At 48.8% G+C, this 17,780-nt stretch overlaps 1 protein-coding gene across 1 annotated transcript; it reads right to left on the bottom strand.

Moving 5' to 3' along the window:
• Positions 1 to 970: 970 nt before the first annotated feature.
• On the bottom strand, positions 971 to 16,748 carry LOC125429954 (sperm acrosome membrane-associated protein 4-like). Its single transcript, XM_048491569.1, has 3 exons — positions 16,584 to 16,748; positions 1,953 to 2,078; positions 971 to 1,843 (listed from the first exon to the last, which is right to left on the bottom strand). The coding sequence occupies exons 1-3, from the start codon at positions 16,627 to 16,629 to the stop codon at positions 1,587 to 1,589; spliced, it is 429 nt and encodes a 142-aa protein (XP_048347526.1). The 5' UTR covers positions 16,630 to 16,748; the 3' UTR covers positions 971 to 1,586.
• Positions 16,749 to 17,780: the final 1,032 nt, after the last annotated feature.

Genomic DNA, 17,780 nt, shown 5'->3' with positions numbered 1-17,780 from the left:
AGCAGGGCTGGTGGTTGGATGGGAGACCACCAAGGAAGACTCTGCAGAGGAAAGGCATTGACAAACCACCTCTGCTTCTCATTTGCCTTGAAAACCCCCTGCTGGGGTTGCTGTAAGCCAGTTGCAACTTGACATCTGCATATCTGTATCTACTGCAAATTCAGAACTGATGTGAAATTCCAACTGGGAATTACGGCAGGCCAGGAGTCTTTCTGAGAGCCATGTCCGCAACTCCTGTGTGAATTCTGCCCCTTTCTCCAGCCTAATTTGTTTTCTTTTTGTAAGAAACAGATTAACTTTTAAAAGTGTCGGGTTTGTCTACAAAGGCAAGGGAAGGATTTGATCAATTGCAAACCAGAACGTAACCAAACCAGCTTGCTGTCATGGCCAAAGTCAACGCTCTGAAGCTACTTAAACTTGGCATCCCTTAGAACCTCGGCATGTCTTACCATTAGATTTGAATCTCGTAGAACCCCAGAGACCAACAAGAATTTCAGAGTATAAGTCAAACCTCCCACTGTCATACAGGGAGGCAGCTTTGACTGTCTCAGACTTATACCTTGAAATTTGCGCGGCTCTCTAAGGGCTTTTTCGCACACACGGTTTGTTCTTGATTTAATATATGAGGTCGTCACAGTTTCTACCTTTTTTTCGCACACACTTGAGCCATAATGTGGCCCAACCCCTAATCTGTTGCTCATTTCAGCCTTTGTCTCACATTTTTCCTGTCGCTCGATAATTGTGCAACTTTCTTGGATAAAACGGATTCCCCCCACAATCTGGTGCCTAGGTGCAAAACGCAACTGGAGCAAGCGACTGCGAGGGATCACGCCACTGTGTGATGCGATTTCCTCCAACCAATCAGGATGCTGTAGAGCTTGCCAGTTGCACGTGCACATTTCACTGTTTCGTTTCCGTCTCACTTTCCTCCCGCCCCTCCTCGCGGTCGCTCATGCAGTGCATTGTTTCCAACGCCGCCCCGATATCTCGAGATAGCGAGTTCTCAACGCAGTGGTACACTGAGATAGTGAAATCACACTGACTCGTTAGCTCGTTAGCTCGTGATGACGGGGGCCAAGCGTCACACGGAACATGCCCTTGGATGGCACAACAGCCGATCGGAACTCTCGTTTGTACTGCATTCCAGGGCAAAGCAAAACCAAGGGGATTCTGAAGCAACAAGAACATCCACAACAACCTGGTGATGTGTGAATGATCTCGAGCGACGAAACAGCAACAAAAAGGTCAGGATGTCGATGCGGATTGCCTTAATTCAAGAACAAACCGTGTGTGCGAAAAAGCCCTAAGATGTCTGGACTCAAATCTAACTGTTTTACTGTAGACCAGTATAGCTACCCCCTGAAACATGTCTCACAATGCAGTCATAAACAGAGTTCCACCTTTCTAAGCCCATCCGCTTCTATCTGACCTCAGAGCATCTAGAAAGGCATAACTCTGTTTAGAACTCTGCTATTAATTTGGCCCTGCTATATGGCAACAGGATCTCTTAGCCATAGTTGTGTGCGTGGCAGAGCTCAGTCTTGGCTGGTGGCCACCTGCTTCAGGGAACAGCCAGATTCTAGTCCTCAGGATAAGAGGGCAGATAGAGCGGCCAGGAGGACGGCTGCAAAGAGCCAAGGGAGGTGGGTAGGTACGGAAATGTGGCCCACTGAAGTGATGACCCTGTTGTCTGACCCAGAGACCCAATCGTTGCAGAGATCAGTGTTGCAGCAGGTGTAGGTAACACGGTACGGGTTGTGCCCCAGTGAGATTCTGTCACGATGGCCGCACTTTGCAGCTGAGACACAGCCCTTTCCGAAGATGGGGTCGTGTACTTTGTAATCTGCAAATAAAAAGAACAAGCAGAGTTAGGGCCAGAATGGCCATGACGATTGATGGGACTGAGGTATTTACTTAGCCGAAGGGTTGAGTCTGTGTGCGCTGGAACTTACCTGAGTTCCCCGACATGGTGCTACATCTCTCTCCTTCTTGGCACTGCACTGAGGTCTTCCCGCATGCTTGTTCGTAGCCGCAATAATAACACTGGAGGCTCTTCTTTTCCACATCCTGGCAAAGGGCTGAGGTGGATAAACAGAAGCACAGAGTGAGCCCAGAGATGCCAGTTAATGAAGTCCACAGCTGGACTGGCCCATCAAAGCATCAGAAAATAGGCTCAACTTAGGGCAGTGATGGTGAACCTTTTCGAGGCCGAGTGCCCAAACTGCAACCCAAAACCCAAAAATTTATCACAAAGTGCCAATACTGAGGTTTTAATTTAGAAAAAACGGTTGGGTCCAAGGCACACATTACTCGGGAGTAAGCTTGGTGGTAGTCGGTGTCTTTGCTTTGAAGCAACCATGCAACGCTTCGAATGGGTGAATGACCCTAGGAGGGTTTACTCAGAAGCAAGCCCCATTGCCAGCAACCGAGCTTACTCCCAGGTAAAGGATTGTGCTTTAGTTCTTCCCATGAAAATCAGTGGGGTTTAACAGCACTTAACAGAGTTATCTACACATCATGCCCAGCGGCCCAGGCCAGCCTAGATGTGTGTGTGTGTGTGTGTGTGTGATTTTCCACCCCTCCCACATGACAAACTCTTTGTGCGCGTTCCCACAGAGAGGGCTCTGAGGTTCGCCACCACTGACTTAGGGAAAAGGAGCTACTTTATCTGCACCTGCTTGTTATAAACTCCCCTCCCCCCCCATCCACGCAATATGATTTCATCAGAACAAAAGGGGAACCTGTCCTTTCCATTAGGAAGAGAGATAGTTCACTGGCTGCCTGAGCCAGAGTGGTCAGTTCTGGCTTGGGAATCCCTAGAGATATGCGGAGTGGTGCTAAGCAGGGGCTTATCTGTGGAAAATAGCATTTGTGGCATTGGCGTAACCCTCAGCACCCCGCTTAAGTAGATTGGCCCAGGGGTTGGTCCTCCTGCTGGCTGTCTAGGTGCCTTGTTGCTGGTTCAGTAACCCCGAGAGGGGGTTACTAATTGGTGATTTTGCCACATGATTTTTGCCTCAGTTACGCCCCTCCTCCGCTCCTCAGCAGTAGCGTGCAGAACTTGAAGCAGTCTAGCAGGAGGTGCACCGGCGTGCGTGGCAGCCTGCGCCTGCGTGCATTCGTTTCCCGCCCAAGGACCGGTGCAGTGGCTGCATCCTTGCCACAGCCCCGCCCCCAGAATGCCCGGCCACGCCCCCGTCATGCCCTGCCCAGCCCCATTGGCGCTACGCCACTGTTTGAATCCCACCACCATGGGAACCTGTTACTAAAATGTTTGGATCCCACCACTGGGTAGGTGAGGCACATGGATTGCATGGCAGGGATTGTGCTCACCCTCAAGTGTCACTCAAGGCATGTGCCGTGCATGCCATACCTCAGATATTCCACTGGGGGTAGGATTTCCAGCTCTGGGTCAGGAATTTTTGTGCTGATTTTGGGGTACAGCCTGGGGAGAGCAGGGTTTGGAGACAGAAGTCGGGGAACCAGACCCCAGGTGGGACCTGAGGATCCCCCAAAGTTACAATTCATCTCCAGATCACGATCAGTTCTCCTGAAGGAAACGGATACTTTGAAAGGTGGACTGTGGCATTTCACCCCACTGCCCTCCCTGCCCTCCCCAGGCTTCATCCCCAAATCTCTAGGTGTTTCCCAACTTGGAGCTGGCAACCCAACCCCCTCATCTTCTGCCAATGGCTGGGGAGGGGCCACATGTCAGCCATCACTCAGTCCAGGGACTTCAGTGCCATAATGGTCGAATCCCCACTACCGTCTTAGCCAGGTTTCAGAACACAAACTAACCAGGTTTGAGGTCGTTTGTGTTCTGAAACCTGGCTAAGACGGTAGTGGGGATTCGACCGGGGAGGTCGCCCCTCAAACCTGGTTAGTTTGTGTTCTGAAACCTGGCTAAGACGGTAGTGGGGATTCGACCGGGGAGGTCGTCCCTCAAACCTGGTTAGTTTGTGTTCTGAAACCTGGCTAAGATGGTAGTGGGGATTCGACCGGGGAGGTCGTCCCTCAAACCTGGTTAGTTTGTGTTCTGAAACCTGGCTAAGACAGTAGTGGGGATTTGACCGGGGAAGTTGTCCCTCAAACCTGGTTAGTTTGTGTTCTGAAACCTGGCTAAGACGGTAGTGGGGATTCGACCAATAATGCCATGCAGTCAGAGGTGGGATCCAACCAGTTCTCACCACTTCTCTAGAAGTGGTTACTAATTTTTTATGAGTGCCGAGAAGGGGTTACTAAAGCAACCTCCCTGCCCAATAGGGACTGGAGGTGCGTGTGTGCGGCGGCGCCACTGTTTGAATCCCACCACCATCGGAACCTGTTAGTAAAATTTTTGGATCCCTCCACTGCATACAGTAAACCCTTCTAAGGAGCCATTTTCTCCAGCGAAACTGATCTCTGCTGTCTGGAGATCACATGTAAATCTGGGAGAACTCTGAGGTTAATAACTCTTAATTAGGGGCTTTCCCCTCTGACAGAGTTGAACTGGTTTCTACCTAGGTTTAAGAACATAAGAACATAAGAACAAGCCAGCTGGATCAGACCAGAGTCCATCTAGTCCAGCTCTCTGCTACTCGCAGTGGCCCACCAGGTGCCTTTGGGAGTTCACATGTAGGATGTGAAAGCAATGGCCTTCTGTGGCTGTTGCTCCCGAGCACCTGGACTGTTAAGGCATTTGCAATCTCAGATCAAAGAGGATCAAGATTGGTAGCCATAAATCGACTTCTCCTCCATAAATCTGTCCAAGCCCCTTTTAAAGCTATCCAGGTTAGTGGCCATCACCACCTCCTGTGGCATATTCCAAACACCAATCACACGTTCGTGAAGAAGTGTTTCCTTTATTAGTCCTAATTCTTCCCCCCAGCATTTTCAATGAATGCCCCCTGGTTCTGGTATTGTGAGAAAGAGAGAAAAATTTCTCTCTGTCAACATTTTCTACCCCATGCATAATTTTATAGACTTCAATCATATCCCTCCTCAGACGTCTCCTCTCCAAACTAAAGAGTCCTAACAGCCGCAGCCTTTCCTCATAAGGAAGGTGCTCCAGTCCCTCAATCATCCTCGTTGCCCTTCTCTGCACTTTTTCTATCTCTTCAATATCTTTTTTGAGATGTGGCGACCAGAACTGAACACAGTACTCCAAGTGCGGTCGCACCACAGCTTTATATAAGGGCATGACAATCTTTGCAGTTTTATTCTCAATTCCTTTCCTAATTATCCCCAGCATAGAGTTTGCCTTTTTCACAGCTGCCATACATTGAGTTGACATTCCCATGGAACTATCAACTAAGACGCCCAAATCCCTTTCCTGGTCTGTGACTGATAGCACTGACCCCTGTAGCATGTATGTGAAGTTTGGATTTTTTGCCCCTATGTGCATCACTTTGCATTTTGCTACATTGAACTGCATTTGCCATTTCTTAGCCCACTCACCTAATTTATCAAGGTCCGCTTGGGCTCCTCGCAATCCTTTGTGGTTCTCACCACCCTACATAATTTGGTATCATCTGCAAACTTGGCCACCATGCTACCCACCCCTACTTCCAGGTCATTTATGAATAGGTTAAAGAGCACTGGTCCCAATACGGATCCTTGGGGGACACCACTCCCTACATCTCTCCATTGTGAGAATTTCCCATTTACACCCACTCTTTGCTTCCTGTTTCTCAACCAGTTTTTAATCCATAGGAGGACTTCCCCTCTTATTCCTTCATTGCTGAGTTTTCTCAATAGTCTCTGGTGAGGAACTTTGTCAAAAGCCTTTTGGAAATCCAGTAGACAATGTCCACTGGTTCCCCCTTATCCACATGCCTGTTTACATCCTCAAAGAACTCTAGTAAGTTTGTAAGACAGGATTTGCCTCTACAAAGCCATGCCGACTCTTTCTCAGCAGGTCTTGCTTTTCTACATGTTTTATAATTTTATCCTTTATGATAGATTCTACTAATTTACCAGGAACAGATGTCAAACTGACTGGCCTGTAATTTCCCGGGTCCCCTAGATCCTTTCTTAAAGATTGGTGTGACATTGGCCATCTTCCAGTCTTCAGGGATGGAGCCTGATTTCAAGGATAAGTTGCATATTAAAGTGAGAAGATCAGCAATTTCATGCTTGAGCTCTTTAAGAACTCTTGGGTGAATGCAATCTGGGCCAGGGGATTTGGTATCATTTAGTTTATCAATGGCTGCCAGAACTTCTTCCTTGTCTACCACTATCTTTGTTAGTTCCTCGGATTCGCCTCCTAAGAAGCTTGGTTCAGGTGCAGGAATTTTCCTCACCTCCTCTTGGGTGAAGACAGATGCAAAGAATTCATTCAGCTTTTCTGCAATCTCCTGTCATCTTTTAGCACACCCTTTGTTCCTTTGTCATCCTACTTGAACCCCTACCGCTTCCCTTGCTGGCTTCCTGCTTTTGATGTACTTGAAGAACTGTTTGTTGCTGGTTTTGATGTTCACAGCCATGTGTTCCTCATAATCCTTTTTTGCCTCCCTTACAGCTAACTTGCTTCTCTTTTGCCACCATTTGTGTTCTCTCTGGTATTCTTTATCAGTTAAGTTGGACTTCCATTTCTAAAAGACATCTTTTTTTTCCTAATAATTTCCTCAACGTCCCTTGTTAACCATGGTGGCTTTCTTTTGGACTGGTAGCTGCCTTTCCTAACCTGCGGAACACATTCCAGCAGAGCTTTTGTGACTGTGTTTTAAATAACCTCCAAGCATCTTGGACATTTTTGACTCTCTTGATTTTCCCTTTCAGCTTCCTGCGCACTATCCCCCTCATCTTTGAGAAATTTCCCTTTCTGAAGGCAAATGTAACTACATTAGTAGTTGTCACTTGTTTGCATGCTGAGATACTGAATCTGACAGCATTGTGGTCGCTGTTCCCTATCGGCTCAACAACACTGACTTCCCGCACCAGGTCCTGGGTCCCACATAGAATTAGATCTAGGATCACATCTCCCCTGGTTGGTTCTACAACCATCTGCTCTAAGCCACAGTCATTTAGCATATCCAGGAATGTTCTCTCCTTACTATGACCTGAACATGCATTTTTCCAGTTTATATGGGGATAGTTAAAATCGCCCATTACCACGACATTTTTGCTTTTGTTGGCCTCTCTAATTTCTTTTCCATCTCAGAATCCTCTTGTGCGCTTTGGTCAGGGGGACGATAATATATTCCTAATGTTAAACTATGCTTCACCCCTGGTATTGATATCCACAGTGCTTCTGTAGGGGAATCAGCTCCCCCTGCATTGTCTATTTTATGTGACACTATGCTCTCTTTGATGTAGAGGGCTCCCAATACGCCCTGTCCTATCCTTCCTGTAGAGCCTGTAACCTGGGATAACAGCATCCCACTGGTTCTCCTCATTCCACCATGTCTCTGTGATGCCCACTATATCAATGTCCTCCTTCAAAACTCTGTACTCCAGCTCCCCCATTTTAGGTCGAATGCTTCTACTATTAGCATAGAGACACTTGTATACTCTGTCTCTGTCCCTAACCTGGGATTTATGTGTTTTGCCCTCTAGCCTTTTGTAGACACTATCACTTATCACATTGCTGTGCTCTTCACTTGTATGTGGTTGATTTAAAAAAACCTCCTTCTCTGTCTGCATCCCCATGGACTCTGTATTCCGAACCGAAGTCACCTCAGCTCCTGTCGGCTTTCCCCCAGGGATCAGTTTAAAAGCTGTTCTGCCACCTTTTTAATGTTGAGCGCTTGAGCATCCAATGTTGAGGTTTGCCTCAGTGAATCCCCACTGCCACTGAGCTCAACATTGTTTTGTCTCAGTTCCCTCCCCCGCCCCGAACTGCGACATCCTTGTCGCAGTTATGAACTACACTTTTCTGCTGGAACAAGGTCGATAAAGCTTCGAAGCTTCGAAGTGGGGGAAGCATAGAAATGACACCTCATCTGTTCAACCAATCACGAGCCACTTTCGTGGCATGCGCAGAACGGGAAAGTCGTGGCAGGCAGAAAGCGCATGTAACTGTAACCTGTAAACTGTAAAAACTGTAAAAAAAGAAGAACGCTCCTGTTTCTTGCTGTAACACAAGCGCCAATCACGATCGAGGAGCGAAACAGGCACCAAGATGATCCCGCCCACTTAGCTCAGTTCCAGGGGGCCAACTCAGTTGCTGTGCCTGGAAGGGAACCAAATCGACCTTAGCTCCCTTCTGTAGTGGGGAAAGCCCCTTAGTCTGGCCACTGTGGCAAACAGGATGCTGGAGTAGGTGGTCTTTTCTTCTGATCCCATTCTTCTGTCCTATTTCAGAAAGCTTTTTTTTAAAAAAATCCCCTGGAATTATGATGGAATTGCCGGCACTTTCTACTGGCAGGACGAAGATTTGTGTGTGCAGAATGCTTTGCCGCTTTTATATGTGCATATCTCATGTTAAAACAGCTCCGGGCATTTTTTGGGGGGAGGTAAGGCAGGGCAGACATATTTAAAATAATAATCAAAACATCACTCAGCACCCGTGAAGCCTGCCAGTTCTTTTCTCACCGCTGTTCCTTGGCATCTTGTCATGCTTGAATTTAACTAACCTTCTTTCAAAGTGCTTTATTTTTTAAAGCTCGCTCCCTGCTAAGGTGGGAGCCCCGCAACCATAGCTGTGCAAACATACGTGTGAGTGTAGACACACATGTACTTGTGTGCGCTTAGCTAACTCGGAAGCCAAGTGGTGCTGCAGGAACGCAAAAGATTGCTATTTTGAATCAATGTTCTTTTTAAATGGTGTCGAAGTGCGGCAAAGAAGAGGGAGTGGGGGAAGGCTGTATCAGCCAGTGTAGGATATTGGGCGGTGGTCGGAGGGGGATCTAGGAGTCTGCGGTTCAAATCCACTCCCTGCCACAGAAACTCAATCGCAGAATAACCTTGGGCCAATCGCTCTCCTCAGTTTAACCTATCTCTCAAGGTTGTGATAATAAAAATGGGAGGACAGAATTATGTTGTAAGCCAGTGATGGCGAACCTTTTCGAGACCGAGTGCCCAAATTGCAACCCAAAACCCACCTGAATACTGAGGTTTTAGTTTAGAAAAACCGGTTGGCTCCGAGGCGCACATTACTCAGGAGTAAGCTTGGTGAAGCAACTGTGCAATGCTTCAAATGGGTGAATCATGACCCTAGGCGAGTTTACTCAGAAGCAAGCCCTGTTGCTAGCAACTGAGCTTACTCCCTGGTAAAGGATCGTGCTCAGGCCAGCCTATGTGTGTGTGTGTAGGGGGGTGATTTTCTGCCCCTCCACATGATGGACTCTGTGCACGCGTGCCCATAGAAAGGGCTCTGAGTGCCACCTCTGGCACCCGTGCCATAGGTTCGCCACCACTGTTGTAAGCTGTTTCAGGTTCCTGTTAGGGAGAAAAATGAATGAATGTCTTGCATCGGGCGGGGGGAAGTTGGTCTCTGCAAGCATGAAGGAGCAGACACTCCACTTGCTTTCTGCCACAAAGAGGGCCAAGCTTCAGGCCTAAAACAAGATAAATTGGGGGGGGGGTGTTGTATCATCCTGCTAGGGCTGCCAACTTCCAGGTGAAGCCTGGAGATCTGGAATCATAACTGATCTCCAGTCTACACGGATCGGTTCCTCAGAACAAATGGAAACTCTGGTCGTTTCCCCACTTACCTGCTGCTGCGCGCTACTCTCCGCAAGTGGCGCGGGGTCCTCCGGCACTCCCCACTACAGGGGCAGCGACAATGCAGCCGCCCTGACGCTGCCGCTGTCGCGCCCCCTCAGCGCGTGTCATTCCTGGCGCTCCTCCAAACGGTGCCTTTTGATGACTCTGCGTGGGGTCATGGGGAAGCCCGGGAGTGCGCCAGAAATGACGCACTCTGGGAGTAGCGCGCAGCAACCACTCACCCAGGTAAGTGGGGAAACGCCCTCTGGAGGACAGGATTTATGCATAGGTGTCAATCTCAGGACCTCCGGATGTTCATGGACTAAAATTCCCAGCAGCCCCAGCTAGCATGGCCAATTGGCCCTGGTGGCATGGGCTGATGGGAATCGTAGTCCATGAACACCTGGAGGGCCTGAGTTTGACACCTATGATTTATGGCATCCTCACTGAGCTCCCACTCCTCCCCAAACTCTGCCCCCAAATCACCAGGAATTTCCTGAACCCTTAACCCTACCCAACGGCCAGGCATGCTATTGAAGATGAAGTCCCTTCCTTCATGACCTCAAGTGTATGCAACCGGGATTTGATGACTCCATAGCGGGGGAAGGGCAATCTGTGCCATTTTCCCCATCTGAAACAGTCCTGAGCATCCAATATATTTCCAGCTGGGAAAAGTAACATGTAGAGCACCAATACCCATGGGCCCTGTCAACACCCTGTTTTCCTGTGGGGCAAGCAGGAGTTCCTTAGGTCAATTCCGCACTTGTGTTATCGACCTAAGTTCAAGCTGCGTTCGACCTAAGTGCTCCGCACAACCACTGGGATCGACGTGGTTTTGTACCAGCTTCGCCCCATGTAACGGTCAAATTTCCGACTCCAGTTGGGAACTACTATTTTTTCAGAGAACCACGCTCGAACTCAGCTCAATTCCAGTAAAGTGCGGAATCTCTGGTGCCAGGAGTCCCCCATTCAGCCAATCACAGCTGAGTGTTTCGGGCATGCGTACAGCTGGCCAATCAAAAAACGCCACCTTCGTCCCTCCATTCCTGTGGCAGTTTTTTTATAACGTGCGTGGGGATAGACGGAACATGGCCGTAGAACAGTAGCCAATCGGAACGGAGCGGCGAAGAGGCACAGGATGATTCCGCCCTCCGAGCTGGGATCAAGCTGGTTGCAGGGGGGAACAACAATGGCTTCGACCTAGGTCAGTACCCTTCTCAGGGAACTGGGTCGAACCTATTTTACTCGTGTGCGGAATCGCCCTTAGAGTCATTTAAGGTTCGGAAAATAGCACCCATTCCATTACTTTACCCACACCTTCAAAAAACACAAATTTGAGGGATGAATCTTGACACAAATGAACACATGATCCATCCCTCAGTCTTTATTATGGTCACAGACCAGCACAAGGTAAGTAAGAAACTTACAATTAAAAGTATAGAATATATTTTAACTGTAAATATATGTCTAAAAGAATCTACGAGCAGAAGAGAACTGGGAACACGAAAAGATACGGGGACATAAGGGGGATGGGATGGGAATGTAGATATTATAAGGAAACGAGGCACAAGGGAACAATACGATCTGCAAATTAAAAAAATCTATAGCTGTTAAATCACAGCACACTCTAGTAAGATAACCTTAGTATTCATTAAACCTGCCTGTTTTAGAGACAGACCAGCCTGCAAGTGGAGCGGCACAAAACAATTAAACGCATGAATCTGCCTTAAATGAAATCAGACCGTTAGTCCGTTGAGGTCAATAATGTCCACTCAAGTAGTGGCAGCTGTCCAGGGTGCAGATTAAAATATTTCATCTCCCCACTCCCTGATCCTTTTTAAATAGGAGATGCCACGTACTGAACTTGGGTCCTTCTGCCTGTCCTACCACTGAGCCGTGGCCATTCCCTGGGGTGGCATTTAGTTAATCTTCCGCAGACTGTGGAGCTTTTTGTAGGCTGGTTTGAGAGCACCCTTTCAGAGTAACTATTTGCATTGCCTGTTTCTCCAAGGCTTGCCTAGGGAGTCATTCCTAAAGTATCTACCACTCCCTAAGGGAGCAGTAGGAGCGGAGCACAATGTTGCGACATCTTTGAAGAAGTATTGGTCGGGATGATGCTCTCTTACTGTTTGTTCCCATAGAAACTTCTCTGGGGTCCTTGTCTCAACACTCGCCACGTTTGTCAGTCAACAAGCATTCCTCACACGCTATAGTAAACATACCACCCTTGTGTTCCCAAGTCTTGTATTGCCACACTGTGTTTCTACCCTAGTTAAAGTTGGCAACCAGTCTGGGAAAAAGAAGTCCTGCCCCTTTGGTAGAGACTTGTAGCAGAATTGTACACATCTCTTTTCCTGGCTGTAAATCTCATTGAGTAGAGGTCGACAGGATACTGAAGCCTACACTGTGAATGTATGGAGATTGGCCGAAGACTGCACTGTTAATGCGTGGAAACTAGCAGCTGCAGCTTTTCATAACATAGAGCGAAACGATGTCATCAGGTAAATATTATCTGCTTAACCCTCCCCTTGCATGCCGCCACTCCCCCTCCCTCCGTTAAGGTGGCCCAAAATGGCAGGTGCAACAAAACAGAAGGGAGAGCTTGAAGGGATGAAAAAGGACCATTTTTGCCGGAAATGCTTTATTTTCCCACACTGTGCTGGAGTGAAAATCTAAAATGGTTCCTTTTAAAACATTTGCAAGATTTTAAATTGTTCTGTGCGGAATCCACTATTTTTTCAGCTAATTTCAGGTAGCTCTGCACCAATTTTCCAGCAAACACTAGCGAGGTATCGCCTGTTGCCAATCGCCAATTGGCCATGCTGGCAGGGGCTGATGGGAATTGTAGTCCATAACATCTGGAGTGCCAAAGATTCGCCACCATGGCAATAAACTGATCTGCAGGTTGGGGGAGAAGGCGGATCCAACAGGCAAGCTGTTATTTGCACTACTGTCAGTTTTGCCCTGGGTTGTCCAGGTAAGCGAGTCACTTTTGCTCAGCCTTATGGCAGTTTGTAATGTAATACTGGCCCATCTTATAGGGCTGCTGCAAAGATTTTTTTTTCTGTCAAGACCCAACTGACTTATGGCAACCCTTTAGGGTTTTCAAAGCAAGAGGTAGTTTGCCATTGCCTAGCTCTGCTAGCAACCCTGGTCTTCTTGGGAGTCTGGGTCCGACTCTGCTTAGCTTCTAATATCAGATAAAATCGGGCTGTCCTGGCGTATCTCGGTCAGGTAATGGTTACAGTAAGATCGTACATAGGAAGTGATGCACATCCCAATCCAGACGGTTGCGATGGCCAGTTGTGACTTCACTGCTGCTTCACCTCCAGAGGGGATCCAGGTGGCGCAGGGAGGGAGTGGAAAGAATAAAATCCCCGGCCACCTAAAAAGCCTGCATTGCGGCAAATGTTGCAGGGGCGTAAGTCCAACACCTGTGCTGGGGGCATTCCCAGGCAGAAAGTCAAGTGTAAACTAAGGTCGAATCCCCACTATCGTCTTAGCCAGGTTTCAGAACACAAACTAACCAGGTTTGAGGGACGACCTCCCCATTGCTTGCGTGGCAGATTCCATTTCTGTTGCTCGTTCTTTCCGTTAATCCGCTTTCCTGGCAGGACCTGGTTGCAAGTGGCATAGACCCCATTAACACGGTTCAGGGCTGATCCGAGGGGAGGGATGAGGGTTGAACCCCTGACTCGTTTCCTGCCCTGGAGTGTGACGTGAAATTCAGGCAACCAATCAGCGCTGCAATGCGCATGCAGTCTTTCCTTGGTTTCATTTCCGCTTTTGCGATCAGCCAGCAGAAGGGGACGCAAACGTTAAACAGTCAAACGTGTAACTTTGAATCGTTAATGGTTTACACAGGTGATGATTAACTGTTTGCACAGTTAAGCAGTTAAACGTTAAACTTTTACACGCTGGTTTTTTTTATCGTGCCCCTACAATGTACGTTTCCGCAGTGGGAGAAGGTCCCACCCCATCAGGGGAGACAGGCGAAGTGAGCTCGCCTGGTAGTGGGGATTGCTAAGAGTTCTGCAACCGGGTGTGTCTGCTGTGTGCTAGCTGCAATGGGGAGGGAGAAACTCCGATGAAGAGGACACGGTTTCACCACGAACAGGTTTGGATCTGCGTGCAAATTTCAAGTGGGGATTCGACCTAAGTGGGTCCAACTAAAGTTGGCTAAATGGCTCCAGCTAAGGTTGGCTAAGTGGCTCCAACTAAGGTTAGCTGCATACTGGGAATGTCCCTTTTCCGCCCCCACTGTGCTGGTGGCCAGGTTTAGGCAGGTGCAGTTCTGAGGCACTTCTGGGTTGGGTGCCCTGGAGCCTGGGGCCTGTCTGCCTCCCTGTTCACCCTACCTGCTGGTGTAAGTGCCAGCTATGCTGGCGGGATGGGCAAATGCCTGGCATGGCACCATGCCAGATCCAGGAGCCAATCCCTGCCCCCGGATTGAGCTGCCCATCACTGACAGTATTATGTCAGTGATGGGCAGTATTATTTGGAGGGACCAGCCACTGAAGGTGCCCCCCCTTTAGCCCTCAATACCTAGGCTTTTCCCACCAAATGGGACTCGCCGTTCCCTCCCTCCCTCCTGGGGAGGATTTAAAATTAGGGTTTGTCGAACGCCTCTTGTTATTTTTACTGCTGTTTTTTAAAGGTTTTAATTATATTTATATCTGTACAGAGATTCTATGTTGTACACCACCCTCGGGGATAGGGCGGTATAAAAGTCTAAATAATAAATAAATAAATAAATAAATAAATAAATAAATAAAATGTAAGTGGTAAGAGTTATTATTCAAAATACTCAGTCTCCCTCTGAAGGATGGATGTGCTATTGCAATGCTTCAAAACTGTCAGCCTGCTATATTCTAGCAATGTGCTCCTGTGTGTGTTTGGGGGGGGGGAGCCCCTTTTTAAATTACACAAATATCAGGTTCAGAATGAGGCACACAATATGAGCCAACTAGAATGTGGGGGGCTGTATGGCCGTGTTCTAGCAGCATTCTTTCCTGACGTTCCGCCTGCATCTGTGGCTGGTATCTTCACAGGATCCTCTGAAGAGAATGCTGCTAGAACACGGCCATACAGCCCGGAAACCACACAGCACCCCAGTGCTTCCGGCCGTGAAAGCCTTTGACAAAACTAGAATGTGCTGGCAGGCAGGGCTGGTACTACTGTGGCACCACCCTCCCCTCTCCAAAGGGCTTTCCTGCAGAGCAGGAAGCCCCCCCCCCCCCAAATGGGAAAGAAACCCTTGAGAGAATCCCCCCTAGGGGATCATGGGGATACACCACAACATGACTGCTGGGCAGGGGAGTAAGTTTGGCTCCACCTCCAGCCCAACCATGACATGCTCTCTTGGATGCTGGTGCAGCTTCTTGTGCTAGTGGGCTTAGGGGCAAGCAGTGGCTTCCTGGATTGGCCAGGTAAATTGCCTCTCCATCAATGCATTTGCCCCTTGCACTGGCGGGGTGGGTGCCCATGCCAGCACAGGGCTGCGCCAGCTCCAGAGAGGGGTCCAGCCCCCCCATTCTGGATTGGGCTGCCCGTATCTTAATTTCATCCCAACATCTGGATTCTTTTGGGTGCAGAGTACAGACAGCGGGGAGGATGCTCCATACAGTGAAATATTTTGCTTTGAACCCCCCTGTTTACCCTTTCCCCTGCATCCCAGGAGCTGTGGAGCCCTGAAGCAGAAAACAAATTTGCCCTGCAGCATAGTACACATGTAAAAGCTAATTAAATATGCGGACATCTTCTGCCTCTTGAGGGTGATTAAAAACTGCTGCCCGCCAGCGGCAGCCAACTTTCATCTCGCTTTTCCCTTCCCTTCCTGCACCTCCAATCTGCTATTCTCCACCTCTAAAGAAACAGTGCATAAAAACTGAAAAGCAATGGGCTAAAAACACTGCTCGGGGGAGGGGAGGATGAGGAACAATTGGTGGGGAAGGGGTCCACTCTCCTCTTTCTAGTTCCCCCCTCCAGTTACCCCCCTTTCCAGTTCCCCCCCCTCGCAACTCCTGAGCAGCAGTGGTGTAGGAGGTTAAGAGCTCGTGTATCTAATCTGGAGGAACCTGCCGCCTGAGCTGTGGAGGCTTATCTGGGGAATTCAGATTAGCCTGTGCACTCCCACACATGCCAGCTGGGCGACCTTGGGCTGGTCACAGCTCTTCGGAGCTCTCTCAGCCCCACCTACCTCACAGGGTGTTTGTTGTGAGGGGGGAAGGGCAAGGAGATTGTGAGCCCCTTTGAGTCTCCTGCAGGAGAGAAAGGGGAGATATAAATCCAAACTCCTCCTCCTCCTCCTCCTCCTCCTCCTCCTCCTCCTCTTCTTCTTCTTCTTCTTCTTCTTCTTCTTCTTCTTCTTCTTCTTCTTCTTCTTCGTCTTCGTCTTCGTCTTCGTCTTCGTCTTCGTCTTCGTCTTCGTCTTCCTTTCAAGTCTCTTACCCCTTCCAGAGGGGTTAACAGGTTTCATGCAGGTGTTACATTCACACTGTCTGGGAGTCCCAATTGGATCAACAATATTCCCTGAGGTGGGATACTGCAGAGTCCATGGATTCCAGCAGTGCCCACTGCTATTGGCTGCCAACTTCTCCATCTCCTCTGATGCCTGCACTCACACCCTTTCACTGCTTGCTTGTGAGTGCTTGGTCGCCCGTGCTGGTGTCTGTGTAAAGCAGGCCTTCTTCCACTCCCCACTGCTTCTCCACTCAAAATCACCCCCTTTCCCCACACAGCAATGAAGTGGACAGTCAGGATTTCTTGGCACACATTTTCATGCACGTTTAATTAGAGCCGTAGGCTTCTTCCAACAACTCTCATGCCACTATTGAGATAAAACAAGGTTTTAAGAAACTGCAGCCTTGGAGGCTGACAACGCACGGGTAACAATTACAGGCACAGAGTCGCCGCCAGCCAGATCTAACTGAACTCCACCGTCCGTAATGTCTTACCCATTTGGAAGAAGGCCACTGCGAAGAGCCAGGTTGCAGCAGCCATAGTGTCAAATATCCACGGAGCAGCAACGGCAGCAAGCGGGAAGCAGAAAAAGACGCCTCCTTGGAAGCTGGGAGAAATGTCTGCAGCCAACCTGTCAGGACAAAAACGGGCGATTAATCACGGCACACTCCTATATACTGTTCCTGTAACTGACAATCCACTGTCAAAACTCAGGGCCATCACAGTGACAGTGGGTGGAGGACGGGTTGTTGTTCCAAACACACCCATCATGGCCCAGATTTGGGAAGGCTGACACAGAACTGGAGAGACCTTAAGGCTTGGTATGTTGGGGAGATGCTAGAAGGGTGTCCCTTGCGTAGCAACTGGAGGATCTTATCAGTGATGCGGGGGGGGGGGGAGTAATGGGGTTGGGGGAGCCCTGAGAATGGGGATGAAGATAAAACATTTGCTGAACCAGTGAATGACTAAGGTATTATAATTGTTGTTGTTTCTGGGCAGGGCTGCTTCGCCGTGTCCCACACCCCGAATTATTGAGTACCTTACAGTACTAGTGACCTCACTGTGACTTCTTGTTGCACCCGACTTGTTGCACTCCTACAGCATACCATACATGTACAGAACCAAAGGACACTAAAGCCATTTGTCTGAGGTGAACATTCCATTTGGAGTCACTAGGGTAGCTATGGCAACTGCGTCGTGGCTGGAGACTTGGGCCCCGAAATCTGATTAATTCAATTGGTAGAATCATCTCTTGTGGGAAACACCCCAACACCAAAATACAGTTTTGCAATGTAGGGGTGATTTCATATTTGGGCCTCCTTCCGTATTCGCAGGCAGAGTCTGTAGCCAAGAATACAATCTATCTTTAGCTAAGAAGTCCTGTCATTGCTGTTTGTAGAGCTGGATTTAGGCCGGAATCACTGGGGTGCTGTGTGGTTTCCGGGCTGTATGGCCGTGTTCTAGCAGCATTCTCTCGCTGACGTTTCGCCTGCATCTGTGGCTGGCATCTTCATCAACATCAGATCCTCTGAAGAGTCGGTGCGCGCGGCATAAGGGGGATAGGGGCGAGTGGGGAAAGGCCCCAACTCAGGTTTTGCCCAGAGCTCAGGTTTGCCTAAGTACACCTCTGCCCCCTTTGCTGAGGGGGGGCTGGCGAGGGAACCTGTTACTAAAATTTTTGGATCCCACCA

Source organism: Sphaerodactylus townsendi, linkage group LG03 (genome assembly GCF_021028975.2).
Source record: "Sphaerodactylus townsendi isolate TG3544 linkage group LG03, MPM_Stown_v2.3, whole genome shotgun sequence".
Classification (NCBI taxonomy): Eukaryota; Metazoa; Chordata; class Lepidosauria; order Squamata; family Sphaerodactylidae; genus Sphaerodactylus; species Sphaerodactylus townsendi.
Note: the sequence above shows the minus strand (reverse complement) of the source record. Positions and strands in the feature narration are given on the sequence as shown.